The 17,662-nt window shown below is 35.9% G+C and overlaps 2 protein-coding genes across 2 annotated transcripts; one reads left to right on the top strand and one right to left on the bottom strand.

Annotated features, from left to right (window-relative positions):
* Window positions 1-1,931: 1,931 nt before the first annotated feature.
* LOC125280008 (G2/M phase-specific E3 ubiquitin-protein ligase-like) lies at window positions 1,932-12,773 on the bottom strand. Its single transcript, XM_048210305.1, has 12 exons — window positions 12,635-12,773; window positions 6,209-6,357; window positions 5,620-6,117; window positions 5,403-5,519; window positions 5,174-5,296; window positions 4,821-5,059; window positions 4,492-4,635; window positions 3,470-3,684; window positions 3,053-3,320; window positions 2,803-2,963; window positions 2,336-2,574; window positions 1,932-2,236 (listed from the first exon to the last, which is right to left on the bottom strand). Exons 2-12 carry the CDS (start codon window positions 6,210-6,212, stop codon window positions 1,971-1,973), a joined length of 2,274 nt encoding a protein of 757 aa, XP_048066262.1. The 5' UTR covers window positions 6,213-6,357; window positions 12,635-12,773; the 3' UTR covers window positions 1,932-1,970.
* A 76-nt stretch (window positions 12,774-12,849) lies between these two features.
* nkx6.3 (NK6 homeobox 3) lies at window positions 12,850-16,085 on the top strand. Its single transcript, XM_048210306.1, has 3 exons — window positions 12,850-13,267; window positions 14,166-14,335; window positions 14,606-16,085. The coding sequence occupies exons 1-3, from the start codon at window positions 12,850-12,852 to the stop codon at window positions 14,834-14,836; spliced, it is 819 nt and encodes a 272-aa protein (XP_048066263.1). The 3' UTR covers window positions 14,837-16,085.
* The last annotated feature ends 1,577 nt before the right edge of the window (window positions 16,086-17,662 follow it).

Here is a 17,662-nt window from a genome sequence, read left to right as displayed (position 1 = left end):
CAGAGCTTATTTTTTTCGATTTTCCAAAAGTCTATGGGAAAAATGCATAGGCTTTCGATCGTGGGAACCCATGCGAAGCTAACTTCCGGGTTGGCCAAAAAAAACACGTCATCCCTGAGGTACTCTATTGTTTATCCCACCTGTTAAATATGGTCTGCATATGTCCAACATCCTTCCAGTTGTTTGTTTATTCCTATTAAATGTGTTTCATTTCCTGCAATAACCGTTTTTGATAAAGTTCAACCTGGAATAAAATGTACAGGTTGAAAAGAACAAATCATCTTTCTTTCTTACATGACCTTACTCAATCTTCTCATGTTGAAAGCCAATAGACTTTTAAGTCTTGCAATTTGTTTCATTTATGACCTTATTTTATTGGGCATATGCAAGTTATCAGTAGCTATACCCTGCTTATAAAATATCAGAATATTTTTATATTTTTCAAGCTTTTTGTACTTCAACTATGACTGTCCATAATCAAAAATCATGAAAGACTATGCAGTCCATGTGAGTGAGGGATTCAAAAATGAGTAACCTGTATTGTGGGAATTTCACAGGATGCAGATCAGAAATGGCTCAGGTTTCATCCTGTTGGAAATTTACTAAAACACTAGTGGGTGCGTTTTCTGAAGCCAACTAACTAGTTGGCTGAAGATTCTTTTGGGACCATAAATCCGGTTTATTTCCATGGATGTACAAGTTTCTAACGACCGGAAAAGATGTCACTCTCTAGGCATTTCGAGGAAGTCACATGACAGCTTATCACAAGTTTTACTTTTATCACGTAAGGAAGTTGAAAGAGCGCAAACGGTCTTCGTAACCAGTATTTTTCCTACAGCATGCTCTCTTGGCCACGACCACTCCAGCTGGTTCCAACCCTATTGTAACTAATCACATGATAGTCTTGACAGTAAATCACTCATAGACTGTAAAAAAAGAAATCACTGTTTGCGGATACCACAGTAGTGCCGTCGTTATGGATCAACTGGAGATCATGTTATCTGAGGGATATTTCGCATGCGAAATTCCGCGGTATTTGCCATTATGCTTTTAAAGCCCTCACATTAAAGCGTAAACACTGCATACATTTATATTTTATAATAATTCTGGGGTGGCACGTGGCAGTGCTTTTTCTTAGGCAGTTGCCACCCCAGTAGACCTGCCTCTGATTCAGCGAGCGTACTGAAGCCTCTCCTACTTTGATAAGGAAAAAACGAAACCTCCGTTCAAAAACTTGCGACCATAGTTGGCGTCGGGAAACGCACCCCATGTCGTTTTTGAGCGGTGGTTTCGCTTTTTTCCTTATCAAAGTATGGGAGGCTACCAACACACCTTGCGACCAAAGTTGGATAACGATTCTTTTGGAAAATGCACTCATGGTAGATTATGTTTTACTGCATAGATCTGTCAGTTAAAACTGGTTTACAGAATGATGATTGACAGGTCGTATTCTCCTTAATCTGCAAACAGTCCTACATGTAACACTGGTTAGTAAGCAAGTGAACTAAAATAAAGTTAGAAGATAAAGAAACTTTATTACAGAAGGAAGTGTTTTGATTTTTACAGCCTATTCTGCAGTTTGTCAAGACATTGTTTTACTCTACTTGAAATATTTTTATAGTTCCTAGTTAACATATGAAATCACTGTTGATTTGCTGAATTGCTGTTGTTAATCGCTCCTCCCCAACCAAACCAGAGAAATAAACACTCAATCTGTTTCTTTTTTTAACAGTTTATTAGAGGCATGACTGGCATTTGTATGAAAATAAATATATATATATATATATATATATTATTTTTTTTTTTTTACAAATATACAAAATGTATGTGGCATAGTGTGCAAAACATGTCAAAAACATACAACATATACAAACAACTGTACATAAGTGCTTTCTTTTTGAAATAATGAAAAAATAGCATGTGATTACATATTATGGATGTGAAAGTTTTCATTATGATATTGAATACATTTATGTTCTCCCAAATTCAGCTGAGTCTCGGATTGCTCTCAGGAGCATTTTGTAAAGTTCCACCTCATCTTTTACAACCCTGGGCAGGAACAGTCCCATCATGCATGTGTTAGCATATGGTAGACGGCATCCACGCTCCTCTGGCTGGTAGAAGTTAATGCTGGGCTTTTGGGAGAACCCAAGCGGTGGGACTTCATCTGCTCCAGTTGTAAATGCCAAAATCTCCTCAAAATGCAACTCGTTTTGTGGAGCTTTTGGTTTATTATCTGTTGAGGGAAAAACATTACAAGCTCAAGTCTTAACAAATTGTCAATTACATGCACAGTTATTACACAGTTTATCTCACAGTTAACTAGGAAACTCACCCTCGATCATCTTAAGCACCATTTCCCAGTAATGTATAGTCTCCTCTTCAGCTGCCCTCTTCTTGGTCCCTGTTTTACTCCAGTGGATTTGGAACAGGGCTGTGAATGTGCTTCTGGAAAGGGGCTCATGCATGTGGGTAAAGATGGGCAGAAACTCAACCCAGTGAGTTCTTACCATATCCCAGAACTGTCCATAAGCATTCAGTCCCTTTGTGAACTGATGAATCATATTTGATGTTCTGTGAAAATTAGCACAGGCTGTAAATGACTATTCTGATATTTAAGCAATATCACACAACATATTACTAAATAGATAATTATTTTTTACAAATATACTAAATTATGTTCTTGAAAGGACTAGTCAAATTAGAGGACTGGAACTAACTGTTGTATAAATGAGTGTTAATTTGATAACTTTTATTACTCTTTCTTATTAAATGAGTAATTAAATTTTAAAAGATACATACCTAAGATATATGTAATGTCGAACTGCATAGGAGTAAATCTTTGGTACATCTTGGATGGAAACTTCAGGTTTGTATATTCCAGGGAATCCACAGTCACAGATCCAGTCACCATGCTCTCTCTGCAGACTATGGAGGTCGTCCATCGTTTTGCATGACAAAATCTGAACGCAAGATAAAATGATCAGCTAAAGCATCTTGTAGCTAAGAGATCTTGTAGCTAAAACTGATTGATGGAGAAATGTATAGAAACCTTTTTCAGTTTGTCCTGAATGTCAGCATCTGGTATTAGTTGCCAGTTGAAGTCTACCAGTCGACATTCTTGGGTGCACATCAGCTGGTACAGGCAAGGGTCAAGAGCTTTGAGTCCTGGCCCGCCATGAGCCACAGACCACGCAATCAGCTTCCCTGCCAACTCATACTTGTGTTCCTCCAAGGCCATCTGGTCATAGGTGAAGAACAAGTGTCCAGACTGCCCCTCAAAGATCCCCAGAGATCTTTGCACCTCCATCATCAGGATTCTGAGGCAAGGGTAATGAGATGCCAATCGTGTCAAAGTCAAACAAAGCTGTAACCTCACCACTAGTGCATGTTTCATGTTTAAGAACAAGTTTTCTACTCTTCAATGAATCCAAATCTAAATCCAAATTCTTCAGTGTAAGTGCCATACCTAAAAAACTCTCTTCGTGGACCTCCACAGTCGAGTGCTTGCTCACCAACAAATGTCACGAGAGGTATTTTTGTCCAAGGGAAATTGCAGTTGGAAAGAGCATCTTTAGCACTCTGCAGCAACTTGTTACGAGAAACCAATACTGAAACGTGCTTACTGGCACTGAGATGCATGTGTTGAAACTCTCTGAGCAAAGAGCTAACGTCCATGTCCTCCTGTTGAAGAGATGTAAATACTGCCTTATGCTGCCTTTCTGCAATGTCAATGTCTAAGGTGCATGTGGGTGCTGCAGCACCCCCTGCTTTTACAGGACAGTAAATGCAATGTTTATTTACATTTATTCATTTTTTATCATTTCATAATTGTTTGTAATAAAAACTTGACTATAAAAAGTGTTATGTGTTGATTTTTTTTTTTTTTTTTTAAAGATAAAATAAAAAAAGCTTTACAGGCGCAAGCATAGGATGAGTTTCTAATAACGTTTTTGCAGCGTTGAGCAATGTAGTCAATCAATCAGACATATCTGCTGATTTCTTGAATGCACTGGCCAATCAGATGCTAGAATCCACTCACTGCTCAAAACATCAGAGTGTTTATTCAGTGCTGAATGCTTTGCAAGCTTGTGAATCCTCTGATTATAACAAAGTGTACACATTATTAAAGATTCACTGTGCAGTCAATGGAGCTTTGTGAAATCACGATTAACTGAGAGTGAGCTCTCTTTGCGCGCATTCTGCCATGCCAAATCATGTACGCAGCATTGCCTATGCTTGCTTTTATGTTAAAGTAACAGTGGTTTGTGAATGTTAATACTTTAATAACAAATAATTTATCAGTGTTTATGCTAGGATCTGTAGGTTGTGGCTATAGGCGACACAAACTATTTCATGGATGTACTGAAAAAATTGTTTTATACTTTTTATATGTTTAAAGGCTTAATGTATCTCCAATGTGCAGTCAAATGACCTGGTGTATAGGCTATGCTGTTTAAACGATATATATACCATAATAAAGATAATTACCATTGAAGAGTTTCGGCTTGAATCTGAAAGATAACTGTTGGTTGAAGTCAGCCGGTGCCTCTGTTGTGCAGGAACAGGTGGAGGAGAGCGTGATGGTGAGAAAGCATTTGCATTCATGACTGATGATAGTGTGTGTACAGTCATCTGTGGGAAAAGTAGTAGCCTAGTTTAATTGTAGAGTATTGTCAAGTAATTGTCCACTAGCAGGTTAAAAAAGTGGCTTCAAAGAACTCCAGTGCTTAAACATTCACCTTAGTTCTTTCAGTGGCACTTCCACATTATTTAAGAACTGATCAAATTAATAAATAAAGAACAATTTTCTACTATACCTCATTTAAAACAATGTCTGTCTCAGGAATTATATACAGTATGCTGTCACCAAGCTCCTTTTTTATTTTCTTCAGAGTGTCTGCATGTAATCTGCAAAGTCTTCCATGTTTATCAGCCTTTGCAAAAAGGAAACCAATGAAATCCAGATTGACCAAGGGATATCTGGAGCAAATGAAGCGATTCAGCTCTCTCCAAGTCCAGTTTAGATCTACACCTCTTGACTCCTGAACAGGAATGCCTAAAATCATCAGATTAGAACACATTGTAAGATTCGTAATCTTTCAAACTGGCGTTAATTGTAAAACTCTAACTATAGAGATGTTTTTAAGCTGGAAGTAGCCAGGTAATGTACCTAAACCAGCTCTTGTGAGATCTGAACATTCTTTGGAGCTTGGGACGGTCATCTGGTTGGCATACTGTACAAGGAAGAGACTCGGTTTCCAGTAGGATGATGTTTGCTTGACCATTCTGGTGTCTAAGAATAATAAAAAGGTCAATGGAATCAGTACACTGGATACTAAAAGAAGATGCTTGATGGATGGTTTATTATTGATTTTGGCGTTTTAAGAAAACCCTTTCACCTGTTTTATGGTTATTCTCTTCCTCTGACATTTGTCTCTCAAACTGTCTTGTCAACCAGTTGATGCCACCGTCTATGGGACAAACCGGGCATGATGTTCGACTGCCCCTCCTTGAGCCTACATCACATTTTTTACAAAAAGATTTTATACATTTAATAAGCAGATTCAAGTATCAATTCTGACTGAAAAAAGAGTCTTTTTCTCCCTCTGTACTTACCCAGAAGGCGGACAGCACTTGTGTTTCCGTACAAATCAATGAAAACCCACAGTGGATTATTCAGGTTCAGTCCTTTTGCTTTCAGGTAATATTTCTCCCCACCTTTCTCTTGAACAATAACATTGCCTGCAAAGTTCATCCAAAACTGAAGCTCTACACCACGCCTACACAAGTCCTCTGGCACGGGCACAACACAGTATCCCTGTGTGTCCCTGAGGTTTGGTATAGAGGCAGGTGGTATATTGTTTCTTTGTGGGCAGATGTTGGTGAAACCCACACGGAGAGCTCCATCCCATGACGAGGTGCAGTTCTCAATACATATACACAGCTTTTCGTCCACCTTTACTGTTCGGCTAAGAAACACCAAACCATTCATAAAGTTTGAGGTGTCTCTGGACGCGAGTCGCCCTCCTTGGCTGAGGGTCACATATTGTCCTGTCAGGTCCACGCTGAAAGTCATCGGGCCCAGGCATCGACTTCCACACATGCGATCGTGCTCTAATACAATACAAATGAATCTTAAAGTCAGACTGACAAACCAATGAACCTATATAGTACCACTTTATGTATTTTGACCAGTTATACTCACTCATTGTTGGTTTGTCTTTGCTTCATAAAAAGGTCCTGATGTTTACGATGGTAAATGCAACCAAAAAATGATTTGCGACTGTCGCTTTTATTGTCCAAGTAGCTCTGAGCACCTCAGAGAACAAAAGCCTGTTTGACTAGTTGCACTGGCTGAATGAAAAAAAAAGACAAAAAGGGGAAGGGCTAAGATGCAGGTGAAGAAGAAAGGGGAATTACTGGCTGATTAACTTTCTGGGGTTTCCACACAACGAATTACATTACAAGAATTTATTTTTTTAAGTGGATGTTAGGCCTCTCATGACTCAAAAACAGTATTTCATTTTGCAATGTAGTTTCATTTCCCTAGAAATGTTTTATAGGTGTTGAAAGGTGAATCTCATAAAGACATGCAGTTGCCCTTTATTTTACAGTACATGCACTTGTGTACTTAAGAAAGTACTGGGTAATATAAAGTAACTGTGTTAAGGGTAGGTTTAGGTTATGGTTAGGTTAGGGCAGCAATCTTATTTTTTCTCAAGTTAATCCATTAACTAACATAAGCTAACAATAAGCAATATATTTGTTACAGTTGTATTTATTATTCTTTGTTGACATTAGTTAATAAAAAAACAACTGCTCTGTAAAACTGAACAGTGAAATTAATTAAATGAAATAAGTTTGTTTCACTCAAATCATAATCAAAGTTCATTGTACTTAATAGAAAAAAGTTGTGTAAACTCAAAATTTCATTGTAGCAAGCTGAACTTAATATGATTGAGTTGAGTTTCATCAGATTTCTAATTCCCAGCATATTTTGCATCAGACTGTATAAATAAATGTTGAAATTATGTTATTTTGTATGTTTTTGAATAATATTAACATAGGGAGACATAACTTAGTGTTTAATGTTGTGTTATGTAGGGATTTACAGGGGGTTCTGTTGTGTTAGTTTTGTAGGGTTACCATTCTAGTGTAGAGTTATAGAGCTTGTGGTTAAGTTGAGGATGGGCTGCAAAACTTTTAAGACCATATATACTGTATGTTGTTCGATTATATACATGCAAGTATAGACCCCTTAATCGCCTACGTCACTGTGGCGTCACCGCTCTAGCTGGAGGCAAAACATAAATAAGAACTCATAGCGGGCGCGCTAAAAGTTTGAGGTTTTGACTTTAAAATGTCGTCTTGTTGTGTTTTTGGCTGCCAGAATAGAAGGAACAGGACTTTTGGTTCAAAACTAAAGTTTTACCAGATCCCGGCAGACATTCCTTCACAGAAATCAAAAAGATAATTGTGGTTGAATGCAATACGGCGTACAGACTGGATGGAGACGATCATAAATAATGCTCGTGTTTGCAGTGCACACTTCATATCAGGTAAAATAATCGATGCATATGTAATGGTGTGTTGGTTTTATCTAGTACAAATCAGCAAGTTTCTGTTTTATAGGTGAAAAGTCGCCAACTTTCAGCGCACTAGCTAGCTTAAATGTTAAACAAACATACAGCGATAGATGTGTGTGCCATCCTTTGAATGGTCTCTTAAAATAATCCACATTGCTAGCCATAATCATAGTTAGCCCAGCGTTAGGTTACATTAGACAATAAGCCTTGACAAAATTCCCCGAATCACCCGAAAGTAATTCATATGTTGTCTAGGAAATATCCAAAACTTAAGTTAATTTACAAAAATAGCTGTCACAGTCCCGCAGAGTCAGTTACTGAACATATTCGGACAGTTCTGAACCTTCTTCTGCATCTATGTTTAATAAATCCCTCCTAAAACATGCTAGCTTACGCTTGTCAACATTGAGTCCAGCGTCTCTTTTTGCCTCCAGCTAAGCCCCGCCCACCAGGAAACGTTGCAATGTTTACAAACTTTTAAGGGGTCTATATAATGACAATCTCTTTAATAGTTATAATAGCATGTGTTATTTGCTATCTAACATTAAACCAAGACCTGAATGTGATGTTTATGCAAATGAACTGTGTGTAACTTAGTTCATTTGATGAGTTGGGTGAGGCTGAGATCTGTGGGAGCGAAGGAATGCCGGAGACGTGATTGTTAATGAGAGTGAACCACTCCACTTCCACGGCTCTCGGCCCCGCCCCAATTGTCAAAAAAAAAGAAAAAAAAAAGAAAAAAGTTAGTTAACTTAAATGTTTTGAGGTAATAATTTTCCTCAAATGTTTTGAGTATTCTGAACTTATCGAGTTTTACAGTGTGTTCATTGTTAGTTTATATTAGCTCAGGTCCATTAAATAATAGAGACAACTTTTGATTTAATATTCTAAAAATTGATCTAATAATGTATTAGTAACTGTTGAAATTAACACTAAGATTAATAAATGCTTTATTAACATATGCTTTAGTTACCATTTAAACTTTTACATATGGAATCACAAATATTTCAGATGACTGTTGGTAACTTGCTGGTAAATAACATGACATGTGCTTTCCAACAACAATGTTGATCGTCAACTTGTGATTAACCAGCGAGATGATTTTTCTTTTGAAGGCTTTGATGCCAGGAAAAGAGGCAAACAAGTTTTCTCGCCACAATAGAATGCTTACAGAAAGTGATAACTTTGTCTCATTGAAATACTGGTGAAACAAGACATGTGTTGAATAGTTTCATGATTGTTTTTTAAGAAAACAGCTAACACACTGTATTGTCCTTAATGATGTTTAAGGGTTTCAAGAAAGCAGTATGGATCTGATGCTGAGATTCATGCAGGGATCAATCAGAATCACCAAAGTGAGGGGGACCTGCATTTAATTTTAATGTAGAATACTGTAAAAATATGGACTTTTTACGTATGACAACTATTTATATTCATGAATCATACAGTAAGTAGTTCAGGTGGGTTTGAATATTGATGTTATATCAATTATTAGTATATATAATTACCAAAATGTCATGCTGCAATACCTGAGTTTCCATTTTACTGCTGTACTTTTTTCTGAAATCATAACATTTCTGGAAAAACCTGGGATCGGGATCATCTGAGATCCAGGGCCCATCCCACTTTCCATTTCTACACAAACAGGTATGTGGCAAGAATACTGTCATAACGAAAGCAAAAGTATGACTCCATATGATCGCACATGACACCTCTATAAATTTTTTTTTTTATCTGTTTGGTTTATAAACTTCAAACATTAACATTTATGAATCAAACACCTAACACAACAATACAAATCGCCAGAAACAATAACGAAAATAGAAACAATAAAAACTCAAATCAAATTATTAATAAATAAAATAAAATCTGAAATAAGAAAATAAATAATTTACATTCTGTAGCATAAATTCTGTAGAATATTTTCATAATCACATCACTTCTTTTTTCATCATCTCATTTTTATCTTTCATCATTCTGTGAAAGTTTAGTGCAACAGGTCTGATGAAACATGCGGAAACTGAACATAAGTAAATAATGATGAAACATGCCTGATATTTGGGTGGAACTACCTGCTGTAAACACAGTATATGATATTTATAATATAAATAATTGCTGCTATACATACATAGATGACCTACTATATTTGCTAAAGTGTGGTATACACACAACTACATGTGCAGTGAGCTTCTGACCTTCCATTTCTAGCTTGACAAATGAACCAGACCTCACGTCATCAGTTACAATCTTTAACAAAAAATGTTTTTATTTTATTTATTTATTTTATTTTATTTTTTTGCACTATTGCACAGTATGCAGTAGTCACTTGTCACAGTGACTGGATGCAGAAAACAGAACTTCACAGATTTTGAATTCTTTCCTTTACAAAGTTCTTCACATCCTCAATTTACTAATGCTATCAGTTGTCACAAGGTGTATAATTATCAGCTCCATTTAACACATTTATTTCAATCCATTCTGCAGAATAATGGGAATTTTCACACACTGTGCAAGTCCAGATTTTACTGGTACGTTACCTTCCACCATTCAGATAAATATGCCTTCTGAAAAACTTGCAACAGCTTTCTGCAAAAAAAAAAAAAAAAGCCCAGAACTTTCCAAAACTATAAATAACCTTAGAGAGCCTAGATGAACAGACGCACTGATCAGATAAAACAAGATATGGTGTCACGTGTAAACAAGAATCCCATGTAATTGTTTGTACTATAAACATCACTTTTCTCTTAAGTTAATATAATACAACATAATTTTAACATGAAGCCTCAAAGTGAACGGACGGGCTGATTCTCTTTCTTCTAAATGTCTTAATACAAAGCCAAGTTCAAGCTGAGACAAGTTCAGCAGCTTATTTTTTTCTTCTGATCACAGATTGGCAGATGTTTTTAAAGCATTGACAATATGTTAGAATAGATTCAGCTTTTTATGTATTTTGCCAGTGATTAAAGTACATAGTATGCACATATTGGCTATATTTGTATTAGGACACATTACTTTATAACAAATGTAATGATTCATTTATTATACGCTTTCAGTACTTTTGCTGGTTCCTATTGTCTTCATGAACTGAGTGAGGGATTGTCATAGGTCTCTAGAGAGATTGTTGATTTCAGACATTATGACTATCTATCGCCATCTACAGGTTAGCAGCACAAACAATAAAATCCAGCTAGGGAATTTTCCATTATAAATCCTAAAAGTCAGTGGAAGAGGTTTTTAAATACATGTTTGGGAATCCCTGAATTAAAATAAAATAATAAAAAAATAAAATAAAATAAAATGTTTATGTCCAAGGGATTTATTTTCATTAAAACTAAGATTTTACCTTTCTTTTTTTATTCTTTTATTATTATTATTATTATTATTATATTCTTTAAGGTATTTATTATTTTCTTTAAGGTATAATCTTTTTTTCTATACCTTAAAAAAATGAGAAAAAAAAAAAAAAAACCAACTGACCCTACACTACTGGTGAATGCTTTGTCAAGAAATTTAAGAATTTATGCATGAACCTAGACATAATCAATAGCTCAGTACAAACTGTAATTGTAAAACCCTTCTTGTGATGGACAGAATATCAAACAGTCTAAGACAAGAAAGTCAAGGACAATGCCTAGTTAAAGGATTAGTCCACTTTCGAATAAAATTTTCCTGATAATTTACTCACCCCCATGTCATCCAAGATGTTCATGTCTTTCTTTCTTCAGTCGAAAAGAAATTAAGGTTTTTGATGAAAGCATTCCAGGGTTATTCTCCATATAGTGGACTTCAATGGCTTCCAAATGGTTGAAGGTCAAAATTACAGTTTCAATGCAGATTCAAAGGGATTTAAACGATACCAGACGAGGAATAAGGGTCTTATCTAGCGAAACGATCTGTCATTTTCAGAAAAAAAAATACAACTGTATATGCTTTATAAACACAAATGATCGCCTTGTACGCGTTTCCGCTATCCGTATTCTTCAAAACGCTTCCGCTGTATGTCCTACGCCTTGTATGTCCTATGCCAGTTTAGTTTTTTTCCGTCTGGAGGCCATTGAAGTCCACTATAAGGAGAATAATCCTGGAATGTTTTCATCAAAAACCTTAATTTCTTTTCGACTGAAGAAAGAAAGACATGAACATCTTGGATGACATGGGGGTGAGTAAATTATCAGGAAAATTTTATTTGAAAGTGGACTAATCCTTTAAAGGTCTGATAGTTTAACTTTTGCTCTCAGAAAATGTTTTTTCATTGCTGTAGATTCTTTACACTTATTACATTACATAGTTGCGCCATTACATTACCTTTGTGTGCTTGTGACACTTAATGCCTACACAAACCACCTCTACTGCATCTTTAAATTAAACATTTGACTTTTTTCCAGATATTTGTCGACTAGATATTAATCAAAAGTTCTTTTGATCAAAACTTTCAATTACTCTACAATCCCAGAAATATCATTTTTTAATGAATATGCATATATTTTGAGGAATTATGCAAGTAGAGAGGGGAAGATTTTGCAGCTTATATATTAGTAAATGTAAAGAAAAAAATATCTGTCAGACATAGTCACCAAACATCTTATTCATCTTCCACAATGCCACAATCATAATGAAGGAAAGGACAATGTAAATACATTCCCGACGGTTCAACATGACAAAAATCCCATTTCCTCGTGTTACGCTTCTTAACTGCTCCTCCACAGCCACGGCAGACGCCCCATTAAAAAGCAACTTATTCTCACCCAGACTTTTTAAAAAACTATTAATCTGTTCACAACCAATCAAAGGCTGTCCCACTGCAAACAGACCAATGAGGAGATCAGGCACGTTGAGCGCTCAACCAATCAAGACAGGGCATTCTAATTCTGTCCATCATTATGAAGCAGTGTAAGGTACATCTTATTTATGACCTGCAACCAGAGAGCCAGTGGGACATTTGTCTGTGAAAGTGAGAGTGGCGCTGGGTGTTCACATTGGAGTTCCGGCATCCATTATGGACTAGTTAAAAGAGTGGAGAAGAGGAAGTGAAAACAGACTCTTACCTGACCTTTGAGACATTTTCAACCTGGGGTGATGTGAGGACCACACTGAGCCCTGGAAGTACTCCAGATTATCACACAGAAAGTTGTCAGGTTGTGTTGAATTTAGACTCGAACTGGACCCTTCGGAGGACTTGATGTCAGGACCTTGGTAAGAAATCAGTCTGGAATCATCATAATCATCATTGGAAACAGAAGAAGTACGCACACTGGTTTCCATGGAGTCCAATATTTCAGGGTCTTTCCTCTTCAACAACAGCTTGAACCAGTTCCCCTCAGACATCAAGGCCCCGGTGTGCCAGTACTCCATTCCCAACTCCTTCTACAAGCTCAGTCCTGCCAATATCAACACTCAGCTCCAGGCTGGCACTCCGCATGGCATCAGTGACATCCTGAGTCGATCCATGGTGGGCGGCCCGGGAACCCCCGCGCTATTGTCCGGGTACCCCTCCATGGGTGGCTTTGGGACAGCTATGCCTAGTCCAGGGGTGTATTATAATCGGGAATACGCCCCATCGGGACTGACCGCTTTCCCTAAACCCGGCGTTGAATGTTCAGGTATGAAGGGCAAAGGCAGCAGCTGCTGGGTGGACGGAGGGTACGAGTGGAGAGGAGCGAGACAGCAGTGTGCCAACAGTAAGTCTGAGCAAGATGTACTTCGAGTTCATTTGAAAGAGTATTATGTGTGCTGTGATTCCAACAATGTGACATTTACTAATACTAATTTACCTTTTTTACTATATAGTAAATATATGTAAATTGTTTGAATATCATACAGAAGAATAAAATTAGACTGTATTTAAGGACTTGATGAGATCAGATTGAATATTAGTCCAGTTAGTGCGATTTTATTAGCGTATATAAAGCTGTCTTTATATGATGTAAATTAAATTTAAATATAAGGATGTGGGCAGACTATTTTTCAGCAAAAATATATATAAAACTTATTAAACAGTTCATTATTTTAAGATTTCAGTGGAAATGTTACAAGATTTAACAAATCAGTGTGATATTATAAGTGTATATAAAATTGACTGGTTATGATGTAAATTAAATTCAAAGGAAATGTTGTGGACAATTATTTCAAATTACTTTTTTCTTTCTATCAGTAAATTTTTTTTTTTTAAATAACTGTTTCCTTTTAACAATTATTTTAAGCTTTAAGTAAATGTTAAAAATTATTGAAATAGAAATTAATATTAAAATATTATGAAATTTATTAAAATAATGATTTGTGTATAAAATATAACAAACATTATAACATAATACTATTAAACATTTGACATTTGTTGACTATGAAAAGTAAAACTTCTATAATCCCAGATGTTTCTATTAAGATTATTCTATTTATTCAAAGACCCCTATATGAATGTGTCTAACATAAAATAAATGTAAAAATTGTAGATGTAAAATTGTTTCCATTTTTCAATTCGTGTCACATTCAAGGTTAAATTAAACAAAGGATTAAGTCCAATTAAATGTGTCAGCACATGTAGGTTTAGTTGTGATACAAAATCTTGTGTTTTCTCTGTAGATGGTGGGCATCACACTGAGACTGCGGGGAAAAAGAAGCACACAAGACCCACTTTCAGCGGGCACCAGATCTTCGCTCTGGAGAAAACCTTCGAGCAGACCAAGTACCTGGCAGGACCAGAGAGAGCCAGACTGGCATACTCACTAGGCATGACCGAGTCACAAGTTAAAGTAAGATAATAGTGTTTAATTAGTTCTGCATTTGTGCGTTATTCAATATAAAATATATAAAATAAACCGGGGAAAGTTGTTATAAATTGTTTGGGGATCACGGTTGTTGGGAAGCTAACAGCTATTAGCTAAGTAGGTTAGGTTGTGTCTACATAACTGACATTCTCAAAGATGTGAGAAAGTTGTGTGAGAATTTATTTATATTTAATTATTTGTAATGGGTTTTAACGGCACCTGCGTGAATCTTGACACGATAATATAATTCCTCAGGTGTGGTTCCAGAACCGGCGCACTAAATGGCGGAAGAAGAGCGCGACGGAGCCCAGCTCCACACAGGCCTCGCGGGGGGAGAGCGGAGGAGACGGGTCAGAGAACGAGGTGGAGGACGAGGAGTACAACAAACCGCTGGACCCCGACACGGACGATGAGAAGATTCGACAGCTGCTGCGAAAACACCGCAGAGCTTTCTCAGTGCTGCGCCTGGGACCGCATCATCTCTGAGGGCGAACGTGCACGTTCAATAGGCTATAGTAGGCCTACCTTGTGCCAACAAAACACGCATATTCATATCATATACAGTTATATAAAAATAAGGTGTCTCAAATTATACAAAAACACAGTAATATATAACCGTTCTCGGTAACACTTTCTATGAACATTTACACGTTTTTGTTTTTTTGCCAAAGATAGGCTACAGAAACAGCCTATTAGGCTTTTTTTCAGCGCCTACAAATGTCAACAGTAAAACAATTATGATATACAAAACAATTAAAAGATTGCAAATTGTTTTGGGCAGTGTGTATTGTAATTAGTACATTGTATAGGCTAAATGTATTACAAATTATCCCTTCAAAAAAGAAAACGCACATTTGTGAACTAGAATTTTGAACCAAAGGATTATAGTTACTGGGATATCTTGTGCGACAACTAGGCCTATTTAATACTCTAAGAAATTATTTTAATATTGAACTATTCATGGTTATTTATTTGATTATGCATTGTAACATTTAATACATAAAATTTTTATTGATTATTGTGTTATAATACAATGTATTATCTAAATATATAGCCAGGAATAAACCGTAATAATTTATTTAAGGCTACTTTAACGAGAACACAACTGACAGTAGGTTTTATCACAAGGCAGGTGTTAGGTATCAATTTTAAGGCATTAAGAATATAGTTATGTTGCATTATTAAAAGTTTCAAAGAAAGTATTGCCCAGTTGTCTTTGAATTCTGTACTGAATATTGCTCAAACTTATTCAGAGGTAAAATGCATTATAAATGCTCATCAAACTGCAGGGATAACAGGCAGATATGGTGAAATGCAATCAGATACATAAATCAATACTGAATGAACTGTATTCTCACTCTCATTATGTCATTACATGTCATTGTAGATATACATCCTTCCTTTTTTCCAAAAGTTACAAGCATTTCATGTTGTGTCAGTGAAGTTTAACTAACCTGCAACTCTCTCAGTCCATAAATCAGGTCAAGTTCATACGGAGGTGTTTAGTAATAAGACACAGCATGTTTTCCATAATGCCATACAAGCACTGTACAGAGATACTATTATTTAGTGATTTTTAAAAACGCTTGAAGACAGGGTAGATTAATATTCCCTCAAAAATAAATAAATAAATAACAGTCAAATGTTAACATCTAAAATGCATATAATCTAATGTATATGATCTGTAAATTAATTATGAAGAAAATGCACAATAAATTGCTGTTTTGAATGTTGAGTTTGTCTTGTTATTTTGAAAATCACAATCTCTTTTCAAAACCATAAAGCTATGTTTAGTGAATAATCTTTTAAAGAGGTTAAAAATAACTTTTCAGCATACTATATGATGCACATTATGAAAGGAATGAAATCTTAAGAATGTTAACTTACGTTTTAAGGAAATGCCTGAGCTTAACCTGTTGTAAAAAAAAAAAAAAAAAAAGGCTGTTTGAACTGTCAATAAATGTAAAACTTAATCTGATAATTCTACAGCAAATCAACAGGCATTGGTTATAGTAGTCATTGTCAGTTTGATGAATCTCATTTAACTAATGGCTCCTTTGAGATCAGTTGTCTACAGGGAGACATTAGTCAGATCTCAGATCCTTTAATCTAAATCTAAAGAGCAGATGGTGGGAGGGTGAGTGTGTCTTGTTGAGCATCTGCTTGTTGTTGTGGACGTCTTAACTGCACACCTCAATTAAAGGGTCTTATAATGATAATGACTTTGGATTGATCAATTAATGTGAACTGAGTCAATGTGAAACAATTGACCTAACAGTGATCAATGGATCTTCTCAGTGATGCTAATTTTAGCACCTGTTGCAATATTTAAAATATCGAGAAACTCATTGGCTGCGTCCAAAAGCTTAAAAATGCTGCCTTCGGAGGATGCATTCCAAGTTAGGAAGGCATCAGGCAGGTCCGATTCCAATGGTACCTCTCCTGAGATACCTTCATCTGCTTGATTTTTGAAAGAAGCATAGATGTATCCTTAGCTGCCTTTGATATCCCACAATCCTGTGCTTTCCATTCTGTGAGAATTGCGCTAAAAAATAAGGATGGCATCTTAAAGTTGCAGTTGGTGGTCAGTTTCTGTGTAAATGTACGTTTTTGACCAATGTTTTCCACTTTGGATGTCATTCAAGAAATTATTACTGTAGTAATTAACTATTTGCTTAGTAGCTTATAATGCATTACATTTGCCTGACCCTAGTAGGTAAGGTTTTTTTTGTTTTTGTTTAAAAAAAAGGAAAAGAAATGAATGTTTATTAAAGAAAGACTGGCTGCTGAAAATGCAGCTTTGCCATCAGCCAAATACATCATACTTTGAAATATATTGAAATAGAAAACTGTTATTTTAATGGCAATAATATTTCACAATATTACTGTTTTTTAGCATAAGAGACTTTCAAAACCATTAATCTTACAGACGAAAACTTTTGAACGGTAGTATGTGTTCATAAAATATTACAGAAATAAATACAATAGTAATTTACATTTGTTTTCTATAATCTACATTGCAATTAATAGAATAATTTCAATATTTTAGTTGGAACAGATGTTACTATTTCTTTACCCAATTTAAATATTCTGTTACATGCATCTATAGGCTAAAAAAACCCAATACAACTTATCAGTTGATGAGTATACATTTTATTAGGAAATAAGACATAACATATTTAAGAAAAACATTCATTGGTGCTGCAGAAGATATAGTACAGTAAGAGGGTCTTTAGACCGTTTCAGGCCAGTCCAACATTCGGCAGCACATTAGGTACGACTAGAGTAAATGCACTGCAACTATTTTACTGC

Source organism: Megalobrama amblycephala, linkage group LG12 (assembly GCF_018812025.1).
Source record: "Megalobrama amblycephala isolate DHTTF-2021 linkage group LG12, ASM1881202v1, whole genome shotgun sequence".
Classification (NCBI taxonomy): Eukaryota; Metazoa; Chordata; class Actinopteri; order Cypriniformes; family Xenocyprididae; genus Megalobrama; species Megalobrama amblycephala.
This window is presented reverse-complemented; position numbering and strand designations above follow the sequence as displayed.

Bases quoted from the DNA above. Each gene is read 5' to 3' on its own strand.
- LOC125280008 (XM_048210305.1), bottom strand. The intron at 5,520-5,619 runs GTAAGTACAGAG...AATGTGATGTAG, and splicing joins AAGTGCTGTCCGCCTTCTGG to GCTCAAGGAGGGGCAGTCGA. The intron at 2,237-2,335 runs GTGAGTTTCCTA...TTCCCTCAACAG, and splicing joins GGTGCTTAAGATGATCGAGG to ATAATAAACCAAAAGCTCCA.
- nkx6.3 (XM_048210306.1), top strand. From the start codon at position 12,850: ATGGAGTCCAATATTTCAGGGTCTTTCCTCTTCAACAACAGCTTGAAC. The intron at 13,268-14,165 runs GTAAGTCTGAGC...TTTTCTCTGTAG, and splicing joins GAGACAGCAGTGTGCCAACA to ATGGTGGGCATCACACTGAG. The intron at 14,336-14,605 runs GTAAGATAATAG...ATAATTCCTCAG, and splicing joins TGACCGAGTCACAAGTTAAA to GTGTGGTTCCAGAACCGGCG.